This window comes from Equus asinus, chromosome 9 (assembly GCF_041296235.1).
Source record: "Equus asinus isolate D_3611 breed Donkey chromosome 9, EquAss-T2T_v2, whole genome shotgun sequence".
NCBI lineage: Eukaryota > Metazoa > Chordata > Mammalia > Perissodactyla > Equidae > Equus > Equus asinus.
Window position 1 is genome coordinate 42,979,718 of NC_091798.1, and position 18,709 is coordinate 42,998,426.

At 46.1% G+C, this 18,709-nt stretch overlaps 1 protein-coding gene across 1 annotated transcript in view; it reads left to right on the top strand.

Annotated features, from left to right (window-relative positions):
- TRPC7 (transient receptor potential cation channel subfamily C member 7) overlaps positions 1-18,709 on the top strand; it is a 132,291-nt gene that overhangs the window by 109,248 nt on the left and 4,334 nt on the right. The window contains exons 8-10 of the mRNA XM_070517331.1: positions 6,592-6,787; positions 11,805-12,026; positions 12,692-12,772. Of these exons, the coding sequence (XP_070373432.1) occupies positions 6,592-6,787; positions 11,805-12,026; positions 12,692-12,772 (499 nt within the window). The remainder of the gene's footprint in view (positions 1-6,591; positions 6,788-11,804; positions 12,027-12,691; positions 12,773-18,709) is intronic.

Sequence of the window (18,709 nt, forward strand, 5' to 3'; positions counted from 1 at the left end):
ATGAAATTTTAAAAGCCTGATGCCTTTGAGCTTCGGGAACAGGCTGAGAGCCCACAAAGTTCTGAGGGAAAAGACTCGATGACACAGAAAATGTGCTCTTTTGGGTGGCGTCTTTTCAGGCATTCCCCTCAAGTCCTCCGTCTTGTTCTCAGACAGAGTATAGCCATCTTAAAGGGAAAAAATCCTGGCCTTTTTATTATAGAATAGAAATAACGTTTAAACTGTCATTTCTCAAAGTGACAGAGTGACAGGAAACTGGACTGTCAGGGGTTAGCTCTAGAGATATTATCAGAAGGGGCAGTTCTTAGGCAGGTCCAAAGCAAGCTGGCTAAGACCAAATCACCTCGTGCCTCAGTTTCCCAGCATTCAATCATTCATTGACAAAAATTGTTGACTGAGTTCCTACACTGAGCCGGGCATTGTCTGGGCACTGATGACAGAGCAGTGAGCCAGTCAGCAGGAACTGCCCTCGTGGAGGTCACATTCCTCCATGAATGGGAAAAGAGGGAAAAGAAATAAAAATAAATAAACAGGTAAGATCATTATAGATTGTGCTGAGAACTAGGAAGGAAATAAAAATGCTGTGCAAAAGAGTAATTAGAGGAAGGACTCCTTCAGACAGGTGGTCACAGAAGGCCTACCAGAGCGTGTGACGGTGAAGCTGAAGCATTCCAGGCAGAGGGAAAAGAGGACGAGCATGGGCCAGGGCACAGGGCCCTGAGCCAGGGTCAACCGGCGGGGCAGTGTGAGGTGCGGAGGTCATTGATTCAATCGTTAGCCTGTGGAAAGCCACTAAAGGAGAGAGACAAGAGCTGATTTACAGTTTTAAAGAGTTATTCTGAGAATTGATTATGGGGTACACGAGACTTTAGGCCTGATGCTGGAGCCTATCGCAGTTAAGAAAGAAAAAAAAAGCTAACACTTATAATAAAATTAGTAATGTTTATTGCATATTTGTTACGTGCCAGGCAGTATTTTATACACTTCACAAGCATTCTTAACTCATTTAATCCTCACCACAACCCTATGAAGTAGAGATTGTAGCTTTCCCATTTTATAGCTAGAAAAAAAAGAGGTACAGAGAGGCTGTTATTTGGTCAAAAGCTCACAATCAAATCCAGGTTTGCCTGCATTCTGACTGCTTCACCAGAGCCCTCCCTGGACACTGGGATCAGGGCCCAGGGGGTCAAAATGGGCATCAGGGATTCATTCAATGGACACTGAACTTACTGAGCGCTTTCAGTGTGCCAGATTCTGTACTAGGTTTGCAGTTTCAAGAGTGAAGAAAACACAGCTCTGCCCTCAAGTAGCAGCCAGGCTACCAGGAGTAGAGTTGGACCCTCCATAGGATAAATCTGGGATGCACAGGCTTTGTGCACCCCAGTTGCTTGGCATTGATTCTTGGGCCAGATTCCTCTACTCCTGGGTTGTCTAAATCAATCTCCTCATTTAGGATCCAAGATAAACCAAGAGGTGATTCAGAGGACGCAAGCTTGCAGGGCATGGCAGGGGCGAGGTTCAGACTTCCTCGGGCGTTTGATTCTCCCCTGACCTTCCTCAGGTCTGGTCCAGCTGCTCTCAGCCTCCAGGTCTGGGCATTACAGAAACGCAGCCCTCTCCCAGGGCCTTTCTATATTCCAAGCACCTTCTTGCATCATCCCAGCTCGGATGGCAGGTGAGCACTCTTTCCACTTCAGCAGACGTCTAGCACAGCACCAGCTATTGTCTTCTGAATTTGAGAAACAGCCTTTCGGGAGCTCATCCTCCTGCTTAATTTTAGCCTGCTATGTGCAGATTTGGGTAGGTAACTGAAAACTGTTGAGAGGCGGGCAGAGTTCCATGACACTGCGGGGAGGGCGTCATGGCATTCTGAAGAAGCAGCAATTTTCATAACAATTGCCCCAAACCCGCCCCTTGTTGATCAGTTTGTTTTCTGAGACCCATACACAACTGCCTCTCAGGCAACCTATTATTACGGTCCCATTCCCCAGGCGAGACAGACCCGGTAGAGAACTGATTATCCCATCCCTGCCTTCTGTATGACAGATCAGCCCCAACCTTCCCCCCACACACTCCCCCCCCAGTGAGAGGAGGTGAATCAAGGTCTATTCAGCATCAGTCAGGGGCATTTTCCTCTTTCACTTCATTAGGAGCACTTCTTATGCCGGGGGTGGCCTATTGACTAAACTTCTCAGGCCCTTCCACTGCAGGCCAAGAGTCAAATATTAAAAGATAGCATGAGCTGGGGAAATCAGAAAGTATTTGCTTGAAATCAAGGGTTTGTGATGATCTTTGCAGATAGGAGGGAAAATGAGGCTTGTTCAGAAAAGTCAATACGCATCTGAATTACTAACTCCATTCGGCCTTGTGTGGAAGCACCTGAGAAGCTGACGGGGTTGTGTGTGTTCCTGGGTAATGCAAGGCAAACGGAGCCACCTTGCCCACAGGCTTGCAGCATTCTCTCACACTGTTGGGTTTGCTTTAGACTGGGACCTCCACAAGGACAGAAACAAGCTCTGGGCACCAGCGTATCCTCGTCACCTGGTACAGTACCTGGCATATAATCAGAGTTCAGTGAATATTTGGCAAATAAATAAATAAAAATAACAGCTACCATTTATTGGGCTTTTACTATATACTTTATATGAGTTGCTGACTTAATCTTCACAGCAACTTAATAATAAGGTGCCTTTATCCCCACTGATAGATGAGTAAACGCAGGCTCAAATATGTTTTGTAACGTGCCCAAACTCACACAGCCAGTGCATGGTGGAGCTGGGATCTGAACCCAGGCGTGCATCTTTGCTCTTCTTACTCCTCCAACTATCTCTGTGAAGCTTCCTGTGATTGACACAGTTGCAGGAATCTGTGGCAAACTCTGCAGATAGCCAGAGTGGGTAGGAGGGGGATGTGGAGCCAGTGACCACCATGTCTTTCAGTAGGGAACCTCAAATTCAGCCTTGAGACCAGCTAGTTGACTCTAGGGGCTTGTTGTGAGACAAACAGCTTCATGGTGAATATCAACTAGGCCAATTCCAAGATAGTTTCTTCGTGAAAGACAGGCCCTGACCTCCACAGTGACTCCCCTTCTGCTCCATGCCCCGGGTCCCATGGCTCCTGAATGTTGTGGGTGATGATTAATACATGACTCAGAGAGCATCATAACCTCATGAGACATTGGGGCCAGCTCTGGTACTCAAGCTCTTGGGATTAGTAATGTACTATGGGCTCCTTTCCAAGGCTAGCCTTCTCTCTGAGAATATATTATTGTAAGTTTCCAAGGTCAAGGTAAGAACACAAGTCTTTTCTCACTCAGGGCAGTGAGGGCAAGTTTCATTTATTTCCTGCTACATGCTAAACAAGAAGGCACCACTAGCATGGCATATCATGATAATTATGGAGCTCTTGTTACCATAAAAATCATCAAGTTTTCATGGAAGTTATTTTTCCCCCTTTTTCTTTCTGCTAGAATATCTGTCATTTTCATGTTGATTTATAAGAGCTCTTTATGTAAGAAAGACATCATCCATTGTCTGGTGTATGTGTTGCAAATAGAAATTCTCTTCTCACTTAGTCTTTTGCCTTATATTTTAACTTATTATCTTTTGGATGTATACTAGTAAAGTTTTATGTGGTTAGATCTCTCCGTCTTTCCCTTTCTAGTTTCTGAAATCTCTCCCTGCCCAATTGTATATAAATACTAATATTTCATTCTAGTTTTTTGATCATGTAATTTTTTAACATTGAACTCTTCAATTCCATTCAGAATTTATTTAGTAACATGATTTGAGCTATGGATGAAATATTGTATTGCTCACCATTTAGCCCAGCTAATCGTGCATAACTCAGCCCATAAGGTCCCCTCTGAGAAACAACAACAACAACAACAAAATTAGTCTGTTCACTTAGTCTAGCTCATGTCAAGAGGGGTGGGAACAAATGAAAGACCCAAGCAATCCCAATGGTGAATCTAGCCATTTGGGATGATTCAAGCCAATAGACCTAGCTTTTCTTTAAAGAAGGTCTTTGCTACTGCAACCTATTTTGCCCCATAATAAGAGGAAGCAAGGGCTATAGACATTCCCTAAAGAGCTAGGAAGAGATTGTTAAAAATGCATGCTTTGGCTAAGACCTCTTCCTGCCCAATCAGGGGCCATGGGCTATTGCTCTGGAAGGGGTCCCTTTCACTCTGCCAATCCCAATGAGTCTGGGCCTCTTGTAGTTAGATTCTCCTAGAGGTCATAGCCAAATTCAAGTCCAGAAGTTAATCCTTAAACTATAAAATAGAAATGAAATAGGTGTGAAGATTGTCTGGAAGCCAGACACCAAATGAACAGATCAGCCTCCAAGTATGGAGGCCGTGGGCTTGTGAGCAGGGAGGCTGGCAGGGGAGGGGCTAAGGCACGGGTTTAGGGATCTGTAAATACTCTCTAACTGGAACACATAGTGCTTAATGGACCAGCTCTGCCTCCTTCAGAGCATTGTCATAGAAAGTCTAAGTGTAGGCACCAAGGATAAATCAGAACTTAATGGCCGAATTCATAGCAAGACGCAAATGAGAAAAAAGTACATGCTGAATCTAGGCCATTTTTTCTAATCAAAATTCAGAAGGTTTTCCCTGAATGTGTTCTGTAATTGCTTGCTTTGTTTGTGTCAGTCAAAGGTTTGTGGGGCTCTCCAAGATAAGAGAGGGAAGATGAATTTCTGTAGGACGTCTCTCAGCCACATGTATCATCCATCTCTTAGGTTGTTTGTGGTAAGAACACAAGCCTGGACCAGTACCTGTCTGCCCAGCCCCTCCCTCAGACAGGGTGTCCTCCAGTTTTCAGTGATTTCACTAGGAAGGGAACAACTGTCAGAGATTATGTCCTTCTGGCTCCTTCCAGTTTGGGGTTTGGGGCTCATCCAGTGGTTTGGATTCTTTCTGCCACTATTCCCCTCCACTAGGGTGATAACCGAAGATTGCTTCCTAGTGGAAGACAACACCTTCGGTGAATCATGCCCACACTTTGAGGGTACCTTTTCCACACAAAATGGATGCTGCATCTCGCATGAGGAACCTGTTTTCTCAGAATAGTGTCAGGAGCTGGAACTCTAAAATAACAGCTTGATACCCAGTCCTTACTTCCAAATCCCCAACTAAATTTTTTCTTGCTAAAATGAAAATTATTTAAATATTCCAAACTCACAGTTTTAAAAGAAACCAAAAACAAGTAATGACAACAAAAACTCACTTCAATTTTTAGTTTCCAGCCTCTGGGATGCATAGGGAATGCGTCAAACAGCTGGCTAGACACACACGTCTACATCCACCCACACTCACAGCAGAGCTGAAAGTTCATGCAAGTCAGAGTTGAATTTTCAGCCAACGTGATGAGTACTAGTATTTTAGTACATCTTGTCAATTAAATATCAACCCTTAAAAAATGCTTGGGGTTTTTTTGAGATCTAGCTAATCCTGGCCATTTGTGGGTGAGTGTCGGAAGTCTGAAATGTTAAAGAAAAAAAAGAAAGTGCTTTCTCATAATCGTACCAAAAAATCTGGATGCAAGCTGAAAGAACTGTACTTAACCATTCGGATGTTATCAGATACACGTGCATATCCTAAACCATGAAGCCAAAATCCAGCTTTCTGATTGGATTCTATGTCATAAGCCTGATATAGGGTCATAGCCATGAAGTACAGACTGTGAAATGTGCTGGGATCTTATTCTTAAAGCCAGTGTATTTTGGTAACTTCATAGTCTCAAAAAGGTCAAAGGGCAGCATCCTAAAATCCAGCTCTTCACTGAACTGCCCTCAAAGCACATGCAGTGTCTACCTTGAGTGAGCTGTAGGGTGAATTTGAACAATATGGACTCACAAACTCACCACTCTCATAATCTAGCTCCAGTTTAGAGGACTTGGTATAGGTGTCTGGCCTCACTACCCCTAGGCAGGGTGCAGTAAAGCACAGTGGTTAGAAGTACATGCTTTTGAAAACCTCAGACACACCTGGACTTGCACACCTTTCCAGTTGGGTGCCACTGGGAAAGGCATGGAAGGCTCTGAGTGTCAGTGCTTCCATCTGCAAAATGGTGGTAAGAAGCAAGCCCACCACAGAGGTGGGCATGAGGCTTAAGTGAGTTGCTCTGTGGCAAGTACCCAGCAAGGGCCAGGCACCAACGATGCCAGCTCCATCAGTCAACACCAGCTTCTTCCCCTTCACGTGGGGCTGGGTAGTCTGAGAAGAGACACTCAAGAGACTGCTGAAGGAAGCGTGTGCTTTCTGAGGCTAATAACATACAAGAACAAGCATTTGTCCTTGTGTTTAATTTTAAATGTTTAATTAATTACAAGATAAAAACGACAGCGCAGCCAGGACTCCCAATAAACGGATTGAATGGAAAAGAAAGAGCCTGCCCTTTATCACATTCTTTCAAAGTCTTCTTAGAAATCTGAGCATCTCATTATTGCAGGATACAGGCACCAGCAGCCAGCCCCGGCCCCACTCCAGGGTAGCCGCTAATGTCTGCGTAAAGACAGCTGTTGCGTGAAAAGCTCACGTTAGCGTATGCAAACTGCCTGAAGGGACTGTCTGCTTCTTTGCAGGGTTGAAGAAAGTTTTAAAACCTTATTTTGGTCCATCTTTGGCTTGTCTGAAGTGATCTCGGTGGTGCTGAAATATGACCACAAATTCATCGAGAACATCGGCTACGTTCTCTACGGCGTTTATAACGTCACCATGGTGGTCGTGCTGCTCAATATGCTAATAGCCATGATCAACAACTCCTACCAGGAAATCGAGGTAAGACCAGTTAATGGGAAATGTTCTCTCTCCCTTGGTTTAGGTTATATTGCTGTTTTCAGCAGTGAGGGTAAGGATGTTAGAAGCCACGTGTTATTAAATGTGAAGCCAGGATAGCAAACCACCAGCATTCTTCCTGGATTGCTCCAAGAAGACTTCCAGTCGACCTGCCTCATGGCATGGCAGGCACCACACAGAATGGCCCAAGAAGGGCAGAAAGAATAGGGGTCATGAATCTTTCTTATTTTACGTGTCCCCTCATGCAGGTGAACCTGGGCAACTCAGAATGACTATCTTTTAGCCCACATTCCCTTCTGCCTCTCATATGTTATTTATTAAGTACGTACTATATGCCACACTGGTGCTGGGAACGGGCGACACAGAGATTGACTAAGACACAATCTCTGCCCTTGAAGAACTCTATCCAGTGAGAAAAACAGACATGTAAATCAACAGATTGCAGTGCCCTGGGGAAGTGCACCCAGAGAGTCCTACCAGGTGGAGGAGACCCAAAAGCAGAGTCTGTGATCAACTGTGTAGGGAGGAAGCTTCCAGAGGTGCTGCTTGACGGCCATTCAAAGACTAATACAATTTTGCCGAACAGATAAGGGAGTCAAGGGAGTGTATCAGGAGGCAATTTATCAAAATCTAAAATGCACAATCCATAAGCTATTGACTGCAGCCTTGGTTGGAACAGCAAGAAATTTAAAACAAACTAAATGAGTATCAGTAGGAATCTAGTCAAATAGATTATGATACATCTGAACAGTGGGATACTGTGCAGCTTTTAAAAAGGATGAAGATGTTCTCTATACACTAATGTGGAAAGACCTCTAAGATACAGTAAGTGAAAAAAAAATCAAGTTGCAGAATAATGTATATAGTGTGCTCTCTCTTGTGTAAGAGGGGAAGAGAAGGGAATACATATTCATTTTCCGCTGTATAAGTATTTGAAAAAGAAAAAGATCTCTGAAAGGATACACAAGAAATGCACAGCAGAGATAACTGCTGGGAGGTGGGGGTTGGGGAACATGGTGGTGGAATGCCTTTCTCTTTATACCTTTTTATGTTTTATAAATCTATTGTTTTACTTATTATAAAGTTAAAAAAATAAACTTAAACCAAAATAAAATGCACTAACCCTTTGACTCAACAATTCCAATTCTAGGAATGGATCTATGCAGAAATACGATTTTACATAGATGTTCGTTAAAGGAAAAACTTGGAGGGGCTGGCCCAGTGGCATAGTGGTTAAGTTTACACGCTCTGCCTTGGTGGCCCAGGGTTCTCAGGTTTGGATCCCAGGTGCAGACCAATACACAGCTCATTAAGCCATGCTGTGGTGGCATCCCACATACAAAATAGAGGAAGATTGGCACAGATGTTAGCCTCACCAAAAAAAAAAAAGGAAAACTTAAAACTAGCTCATCAATATCAGAACATATAGCATAGACCTTAGAATACTGTATGTAGGAGAAAAAATTTTTGTGCTGATATGGCAAAATCCCTGTGATATTGTTAAGTGAGAAAATGCAAGGTGTGGCTTAAACAACAGAAAGTTATTTCCTTGCAGTTCAGGAGGTAAAGTCCAAGAGGAAGATGTTGGCAGAGTTGGTTTGTGGTGAGGCCTCTCTCCTGGGCCTGTACACAGCCACGTTCCTGCTGTGTCCTCACATCGCCTTTCCTCTGTGTGTGGTGCACCCCTGGAATCTCTGCCTCTCCTGATGACACCAGTCATATTGAATTAGGGCCCCACCCTTATGGCCTCATGTAACATGATTACATCTTTAGAAGCCCTATCTCCAAATACAGTCACATTCTAAGGTCCAGGGGTTAAGGCTTCAACATCCAACTTTTAGGAAGACACATTTGGTCCATAATACCCACCCCCCCAAAAAGGAGTATTCTAAACAGTAGGAGCAACGTGTGCCAAGGCAGGGAGGGGTGAAACAATGTGGTATATTCTGGCTTGTAAGAGCATAGATCGTGCAAGGAAGGAGGCGAGAGGTGAGAGGAAGAAGTGAGCTGGGCCATGAAGCCTTAGCGCCCCCTGCCGACCTCCCAGGCAAGTGCAGCACTGAGTCTATGGACAAACATATTTTTTTTAAAGTGTTTTACATGTTTGGTCACCTATGTGGATGAGCTATTGCTCATAAGTCCTCCCTGCCCTTCTGGGCCTCAGTTTCCCCATGTGTAAGAGAAACCAGATGGTGCCTGGAGGATCTGTGGTTCTCTGTACCACTCACCTGGGAAGGTCGGCCCCATCCTAGAAAGCAATTCATGTTTTGCTCCAAATGAATGTGGAATGTAAAGCCACGTGTTTGGCATGACATGCCCACTAGTTTGGGGCACGAGTGGGAAAGCCCACAGCTGTGATGTCAAGTTAGCCCACCACAGCGTGGTGCCATGAGATGGAGAGAGCACACTGCAGCCCACCCCCCCTCCACTGGGCTCTGGCCTTCTCCTTGACAGGTGAGAGCACATGTCCCCCACCCGTCTCACTGGTGAGGTCTGTGCAAGGACCAGAGAAGGGAAATGAGCCCCCCGGAAAGTGCCTGGTATTCACGGTCACATTCAACTCTGATGAAGTACATGTTTGTAAATCCTTCCATGAGAATGCTTGTTTATTCAGTCAGGAGATCTCGAGCACCCATTATCCCAATCCACAGACCCGCCCGCCTCTGCACCTGCCCTCCATCGAGAGCCCTGCCCATGTGCCCTGGCTCCCAGCCCTCCTGCCTCCTCAGGGGCCGCGCCTACACATTCTCCCTCTCCGCCGGCATCTTCACCTTCTCTCTCTCTGTCTAATCCTTCCTGTCAGCATTTAAATAAGTCTCTTGATCTTAAAAAGCAAAAAACAAAAAGTAACTGCAAAAAACCCTCCCTCGCTCTCACTTTCCAGCTCTCAACCTCTTTCTCTCTTGTTCTTTACTGCCAGTTTTCTCGAAAGGGTTGTTTATGCTTCTCACTGCCTCTTCCACTAATTAACTCCTAACTCCACCCCACCCACACTTGACCTGGTTGAGAACTAACTACTCGCCCCTTGGATCTCAGCTCAAACACCAGCCACCAAGGTAGGCTTCCTTGACCGCCAGGCCAGGTCAGGGGCCCCAGCACCCAGAGCCTCCCACAGCTCTTAGCACGAATGTAAGGAAGAGACTAGCTGATGAGCTCTTTAGCATACCCATGGCGCTGGCCAGCCTGCGTGTTCCATCGGGACATGGATTGTCTTCCCCAGTGCCTGCCTAGCACATGCCAGGTGCACAGTAGGTGCTCGATAAATGTTTTCTGAATGATTAAAGGTTGACCACTAGGCACTGTGTTAAGTTACAGAGATAAAAATATTTACTGAGGGGTTCCTAAGTGTCTGACACTGAGTGTTTTTCATGTGTTAACTCCTTTAATTCTCACAACAGCCTATGAGGTAGGTATTATTATCCTCATTTTACAGCTGAGGAAACTGAGGCCCAGAGCAGCCAAGCCACCTGCCATGGTCACGCAGCTAGCAAGGAACAGAGGCAGGATGTGAACCCAGGCAGGCTTCAGAGCCGTGCTCTCACCACTGTACCACCCTTCCTCTCAGGTCGGATGTCCCAGGTACACCTCTCTGTGGTACAGCAGACACCAGGAGTCACCCCTGCCCTCACAAAGCTGCCAATCTAAAAGACCCACATAGGCTGTCCCCATAGACCAGGCCAGGTGCTGATGGGGTCTCAGCAAAAGCAAATTAAATAGTGGGGCCTGCTGGTGATGACCTTCTATCTCATGGCACATCCCAGCAGCCTCACGTGGGCCCTTGCTGGGTTCATGGTCCCCTGAAGTGTAGTCATTGCCTGTGGGGAGAGGAACCCACGGCTCCTGGAGCACGTACTCAATGCCACTCTCAGGGCTCTGTGAGGGAGGCAGTGTTATCTCCATGGACAGATGAGCGCCCACGGCCCTTGCCTAAAGTCACACGGTTTGTAAGGGGCTGTGAGCCTGAGTCTGTCTGATTCCAAATCCCATGCCTCTTTCCTGGCCTCAAACCGCCCACCTAGGACAGAGGCCTAAGGAGCCTGCTTACAGAGAAAACACACCTGCTGCCTCCCAGGGGGCCCCTCAGCATTCTGGCATTGACACCACATCAGAAGTGGCAGACCTGGGGTTTAAACTTACCACCACCAGGGAAGAGAGCATGGCCAGACTCCCTCCTGCTAGCTACAGTCAGGTTTGCTCCCCGTGACTTCCATATGCAGAATCTCTAACATCCTCCTTGGCAGCACTCTGACCAACAGGAAACACTGTGGTGTCCAATATAGTAGCCATCCTAACCCCATGTGCCTGTTGTGCCCTTGAAATGTGGCTCGTCCAAATTGAGATGTGCTATAGGTATAACAGACATGCCCATTTTGAAGACTCAGGGAGAAAAAAAAAAGGGAGCTATCTTATTAATAATTTTTTATAATGATTACACGCTGAAATGATAACATTTTGGATTATTGGATTAAATGAAATACAGCACTGAAATTAATTTCGCTTGTTCCTTTTTACTTTTTGTAATGTGGCTACTAGAAAATTTAAATTTACCTATGTGGCTCACCAAATATTTCTGTTAGGCAGCGATGCTCTAAAAGATTAATACCTTGACCTGGAGTGGTTGGTGAATCAGTTAGGAGAGCTGTAAATGTTAACGGATCACAAGATTAAGTGACAGGGAGAAAAGTTCCTGGGTAAGTGGGAAGTGAAAAATGTGGATGAAAATCCCCAGTGGGGATAAGGGAGGAGGAACTGGCTGAGGTTTTCAGAGATGAATCCAGGGATTTAGGTGGAGATCTTTGCGGGTGACTAATTGCATAGGGTTTTAGCAAGAGCAAACTTCCCATCTGGTGTCTCTGTAGCAAAGGAGAACATCCACAAAAGCATCAGTCCTGTTTAGAGATCTCTCCGAATTTGCAGGCTGCGTCCCCACTCCTCAGACTGAGCTCAGTTGTTAAATCGTGGCCTTTGATGGTGTGTTGTCGTTCCCCTTGTTCCACAGGAGGATGCAGATGTGGAATGGAAATTCGCCCGAGCAAAGCTCTGGCTGTCTTATTTTGATGAAGGAAGAACTCTACCTGCTCCTTTTAATCTAGTGCCAAGCCCTAAATCATTTTATTATCTCATAATGAGAATCAAGATGTGCCTCATAAAACTCTGCAAATCTAAGGCCAAAAGCTGTGAAAATGACCTTGAAATGGGCATGCTGAATTCCAAATTCAGGGTAGGTAGCATGGGGTTTATGGGGCTAATAAGGCAGCCAGAGGGGAAGGAGGGGGTTGTGTGTGTTTCATTCAGATGGTGTCCCTGATAACAAGGGAAGTCAGGAGCCTGGAGGGGCCGATGCTTTTCAGAATCTGCTGACGCGTCAGCAAAGCTGCAGCCCCAGCAGAGGCTGCCTGCAGAAGCTCCCTTTCCCCCTGCAGTTCCTCGGAGAGGAGGACGCCTGGGGGCTCAGCAAGCCGCCTGGCTGAGCCGTGACCTGACTCAGGGGACTCCTTAGTGGACCTGGAAGTAGAATAGCTCTTCCCAGAAAGGATCTGGAGAATGCGCTCTGGGAAGAAAGCTTCCCTGCCCATTGTTCCCCTTCCTGGAGATTCTCAGTGTTTATTAGCACATTAAAATCTTTGAGGAGTCCTGGCAGAAAGATACCCATAGAACTTTAATTCCATGCTTCCCAAATAAAGTTGACCAAACAATATTCTGTAACCTGTTGCCATCCTACAGAACTAAAGTCCCAAGGAACGGTGTTCTAGGAAGCCAAGCAGCGTGGGTATATTGGCCTCCTGAGGGTCCTCTTTTGAGAAACTGCCCCATATGTGGGAGCTGTTCAAGTCCTACCATGTATGGATGTATGTATCTATTGTGTACTTTGTATTTTTTCCCCAGAAGACTCGCTACCAGGCTGGCATGAGGAATTCTGAAAACCTGACAGCAAATAACACGTTCAGCAAGCCCACCAGATACCAGGTACCCACCCCTTTTCAAAGTGTGGGCGGAAGTGGACTCCATCAAGACACAATTTAGTCACATGGCTGTGTCATCCCTCCAGAACACAGCTGCATTCCTTCCTTACTTCAACAGATATTTATTGAGTGCTTACTACATGCCAGGCATCGTGCTACTTCCTGGGGATACAGACATTGTTCTTGTCTTAGTGGTACTTCCTGTCCACTGAGAAAGAGAGACAATGAACAAGCAAACACACAAATAAATATACAACCTGAAATCAATAAAAGTGCCAAGAAGAAAATAATGGGGTTCAAAAATGGAGAAAAATAGGGATCCCCTGTTTAGATATGGCATCTTTAAGGAGAGGACAGTTAGCTACGACCTCACAGAAGAGAAGGAAGCAGCCAGTGGAGGCTTCCAGGCAGGGGAAAAGCATCAGCAAAAGCCAGAGGGGAGAGGGGTGGACAATGAGGTCAGAGGAAAAGGCAGTGGACCAGGCCAAGGTCAGGATATGGATTTTACTCTATTCAGTCTAGGAAGGTAGTGGGAGAAGTTTAACCTTGGGGAGGGAGAAGATGATAAAATTTTATTTATGCTTTAAGAGGATCACCTAACTGCTATAATGAGAGGAGACAGGTGGGGACAAGAGTGGAAGCAGGGAGACCAGTGAGGAGGATGTGACAGTCATCCAGGTGCAAAGGATGGTGGCTTGGATTGGGGTGTGAGTAGGGTGATGGAGAAAAGCAGACACATTCAATATATGTTCTGGACATACAGCCAACAGGACCTGACGTGTACCCTTGGATGGGGGGAAGGAGAGGCAGGTCCCGGCATGATTCCCAGGTATCTGTCTGAATCAAGCAGGTGGATGTTGGTGTCTTCAGTGAATACCTGACCTTAGGCTGCCAGCCTGCCAAAGTCTGTTGTTACAAAAATTAGAGGCCCTTTTATGCTTGCAATCCTCTCATTGCTTCTGGAAATTAATGCTGAATCTCTGAATCAGTGTGAATCAGCCTGAGCCCGTGATAGATGGTAACTACAGGTTATTGATTATAAAAGTGCAGGCCATTCTTTTCCTGCCTTCCCCTTCTCAATGATCAGGAGTTTTATCCATGCTGATCATTTCTTATCAGATGTAAATCTGAAGCTTTCCTGAGTGTTCCTTTGGCCCAGGTGATGTGTCTCTGGTGCCACTGTCTCAGAGGGAGCAATTACAGACTTAGCGTCTTCCAGGCCCAGGTCTCTAATTGAATCTCTGTCCACGTTTCAGAAGCCAGCTGTGCAGTTAGGAGGATTTAAGTGGACGATTAAGAAATGGCTCATCCCTCAAAGTACTCACAGTTTTATCAGATGACACCAGCTCAAAATTGGCAATGGGCAAATCTTGTATTTAATTGTGCACAAAATTGGGCCTGACTAGTTTGATCTGCTTTGAGTTATTTTACAGGACAAATCCTTTAGTCAGTGGAAGGATTTTTATTTCTGAGCTTCTCAGAGAGAAGTATAGATTATCTGCGTTACAGAAAAGATAGAAAACCCTAATGGGTTAGGGCCAAATCTCTCATGTGTTTTGAGCAGCATCAGCTGCTGAGATAAAGGAAGACTGATTGTGTGGTGACGGTCCTGTAACCAGAATGAATCCTTCATGAACGAGGCCATTTTCAAAAACAGTCTCAGAGCCATCCCATTTCTGTCTTCATCATCACTGGTTGAGTCCCCGCTGCCTTCAATCTCCCCGAGAGCTTCCTGCTGCGATTACAGAGACTGGCTGGTTTGCAGCTTGAGGCTACTGATGACTTTGGAAAGCTTGCTCATCCTGTATTTTGTGAATCCACCCAGAAAAGCCTGGGGCTACTTATTCAAATAGTTGTCACAGAAAAGAAGAAAGGAGAACTGGGCTAGTAGACCTCAGAGAGAGGAGGTAGAGAGGACAGCACAGAGGAGGAGAGAGCTCCTTGCATCTGCACATTTGTACTTTGCTCAGCCCTGCTAGGAGAAGTCTGGGCATCTTCCTGAACCATCATCTGCTCAAATAAGAATAAACCATGAGATGGCACGAAAGGACAGCTGGGAGCAGGCTAGACCCTAACCCAGGTGTAATCTCACCATATTCCTGTGAGAGAGGCTGTGTCTTCAATCCGGTTTAACAGAGGAGAGAATTGAGGCTCAGTGGTGAAGGTCACACAGCTGGTTGAACTGAGATCTGTCTGACTCAAAGGGGTACCCTTCTTTTACGATATCATACTGCCAGGCACTGGGCATCCTCATAGTGTTGCATCTTATCCATCTTCATCGTGCTGCACCATCGCGCCTGTTTTTGACAGTCACTAAGAAGAGACCCATCTGAGCCTTTGGAGCCTGTGGGGAGGAGGCAAGGAGCAGGAGGAGCTACTTTTGCTATCACCGGGCAGCAACCAGCGGAGCAGAAGGAAGGATTTGGGCAAGGACCTGACAATGGCTCTTCTGTTTTCTTGGGCCCACTGGTGGCCTTCCAAGTTGCATTGCCTTCTTCCCAGAGCAACTTCCAAATGTGCCCAATTCACTCCCCCTTTCTTACTATCCAGGCCACACCTGGCACTGCCATCTCACTGAGTATGGATGCTGTCAGCCTCTCACACTGTCGTGGTTCTGAGGGGTTCTGTAGCCTTCCCAGTAAGGCAAAAGCCCCGTTGTTCATGTACATGTAGCTATTAAGCTTGTCTCCTTTGTGTCTCTTCAGTAGATCTTCTTGACTTTTCAAACTTAGTGCTTGAGCTGTTTGCTTTAAGCTTGTCAACGCTTCAGCTCTTTGGAGAGATTCTCCGTGTAAAGGAAGGCAGTGCCCTCAGAACAGAGGCTCTGCGTGCTTTGCTTTGCTTAGGCTTCCGGGGATCTGAATTGTTATTTTTCACTAAACTGGGTTCCTTTAGCAATGTTTTTTCTAGTCTGGGCTCTGTGGACATGAGACTAAACAATGGAACAAAACCATAATGCTGGTGAGGTGGCCAACATGTGCCTCCTCTCACAGCCACCGTTGCCTGTTCCAAGAGCCACTGTTCAATTCGCTGGGGTGTGTACAGACCCCACACCCTCACTCTGAGAGCTGCATTTCCTTCTGGGGCAAAGCAAACCACCTGCATTCCAAGTGAACCCGGAACCGAGGCACAGCCCTTCATTCAAATGAGCCCCAACCTTCATGATGCAATCCCTTCCCCACACTCAGCGGGGAGTCCCTTTTTCACCTTCTAGATGCCTCTTCTATAGAGGTCAAAGCAAATAGGGTAGACAACTTGCCAATGCTGATTTCTTCTATCCTGGTGTGTGATAAATCCCAGTTTAACAAATGACTTGTCGTGGGATCCATTTTGCCCACTTTCTTCCAAATGCTCCTCAATTTCTGTTTTCCTAGGTGGCAACATTGCTTCCTTCTGGATTTACTTCATTTAGCATCTTCAACATCCTGTATGTGTTCTCTTGTTCGTTTTGGTCATAAGTTGCACAGAGAGAGTTGTCTCTTCCATAGAAAGACTTACCATTTTCCCCACAACCAGCAGCATCCCGAGGCCATCTGGTCCCTCGGAGTCTGGGCAGAGGGAACTGTGTGCCTTCTCCCCTGGATGTAGGTCTCAGTGTCAAGGCCATTCTTACCCATGTGCATCTCACTCTCATCCTCAAGTGCTAGTTCTTTTGTCTGAGTAATATCGCTAAACATACTCATCTCCAGCACTTGCTAGATGCATGAAGGGAGGGTGGACAGAGTTGCCACCAACAGGGACAGGTTAACTAGGGGGAAGTTTATTATCTTCATGAAAGAAAGAACTCTATGGAAGACAGCAAGGAAATATCTCAAAATCATCACCAAGGAACAAGCTTTTCCCCTACATAGTGAAGGAGGGGAGACTTTTGATGTCCATTTATTCTAGAAACAGATATCCTCTATAGCCTCCACATTAAATAGAACTTTGGGCATTTTCTAACCATTTCAGACTTTCTGGGGCAAGACTGGCATCTTGCTCCTGCAGATCCCAAGTTGTCTACCGTGCACACACCAGAGGGGAAGCTAGGTCCCCATCAGGACACAAAGTCTCTAAGCAACTGACAGGAAGTCACACTGTTCTCCTTTAGTGTACCTATCGCTCCTGGGAGTGAAGTGGGGATGGGGAGGAAGGTTAAAGGCCCCTGCATGTCTGCAGTGCTCATGCGATTTGCTTCCATATTAAGCTTCTGTAATCCTAATGCATGGTGAAAGGCTTAAAAGCAAACCTTTGCATGGCCTGCCCTACAGCGTAGCAGTTAAGTTCAGTATGCTCCACTTCAGCAGCCCAGGTTTGTGGGTTTGGATCCTGGACGTGGTCCTACACCACTCGTCAGCCATGCTGTGGTGGCATCCCACGTGCAAAGTAGAGGAAGACTGGCACAGAACTTAACTCAGGGAAAATCTTCCTCGGCAAAAAAAAAAAGTAAACTTTTGCTTCTGTCCTTTAGAGCCACAGGTCTGCAGAAACCATAGCTCAGGTCAAGCATGCCATGTTCAAAAGTGGGCCATGAGCACTCGTGATGATGACATACCAGTGACCCTCTGCCCCAAGGGTAACAATTTTTTTAATTGGAATATCCCCAGGGTACTAATAAACAAAGCCATCCATCCTCTGAAATATAGCTGAGATTTCCTCCTGCATAAAAGACTGTGCTTTTTTAAAGGACAAATATGTACCCCAAAGTGGCCCAATCCCCCTTTGACAATGGGAGCCAGTTGCCTGCATCTCATCCCTAAAGCATCTTACACTTAACCCTTTTCTCAAGCTTGGACGAAGCCCCAGCTTTGGTTTCTATTTTGGTTAAATCCCAGATCTGCCACTTCCTTGGCTGTGTGACCTTAGAGAAGTCACCTTGCTCTCTGAGCCTTGGTGTCCTCATCTGTAAATGGAGATGACAACCCCCCTCTCACTGGGTTTCTGGGAGGATCCAATCAGGACACTTGGTCAAGGAGGCTAACACGACTCCTGTTGTGTACGGAGGACTCAATACATCTGTCTTTGCTTCTTTTCCACCCTTCCTCTCTTCCTCCCGGAAGGCTACTCTGCATTGAAAGGGGGCTTGTGAGCGGGGCCTCGCCTATTCTAAACAAACGGAGTTTGATGGGCACGTTTTGTATTGATAGTAAACACATACTACGGAATCTTTTTAAATAATCAGTTTATTCATGTTGCAGTAAAACACAGTGTGCACACTCAGCCAGGAGGACCGCGATTGCTCTGTAGCATGAAAGGATGCCCCTCATCCCCATCACAGAAAAGACGACTCTTCACTTCCAAACTCTGGCTGATAATTTTACATCATCAACATACACACTCTTTAACTGATGGATCCAGAGACCAAAGAACGCTTAATTCTTGAAGTTTTCCTTAAAAAGTCAACAAACTTTAACTAGATCCCCTTGACTTGTGTCAGCCTGAAAGTTTACCATGGGAGAATACTTCTGAATTCCTTATTCAGTAAGAATGTTAGATATTTGGGTATCTGAGTTGTTTCTTTTTTCCCATGAGAACTGATTCAGGACAAAGATCTTTTTGTTTTGTTTTTCCCATTCAAAGTGAAAAGAGCATTATTGAGCCCCATGGAAAGGCATCTATTCTTAGAACGTAGGGAACCTGCCTTCTTGATGAGAAGACTGTGGTGAGAATTCTAGCACGCAGTTTAACCACTAACATGACAAGACCCAGGCCCCTCTGAGAAGGGGCAGCACGAAGGCAACTTGCTACTTAACTGGTCAACCTGAAACAGGTCACAGCTCAAACCACAGAGCCAGTGAACCTGGACCACCGGCCCTCGGGCGGAGCAGGGGCAGCCCTGGCCTAAAGGAGCTGACTCAGAGCTCGCGGTAGAGAGCCCTGGCCAGGTTCACCTGAAGTCCTGGACTCACAGGGCTGGGAGACGCCTCCTCACCATTAAAGGCACTGAGAGAGCCACCAGCTG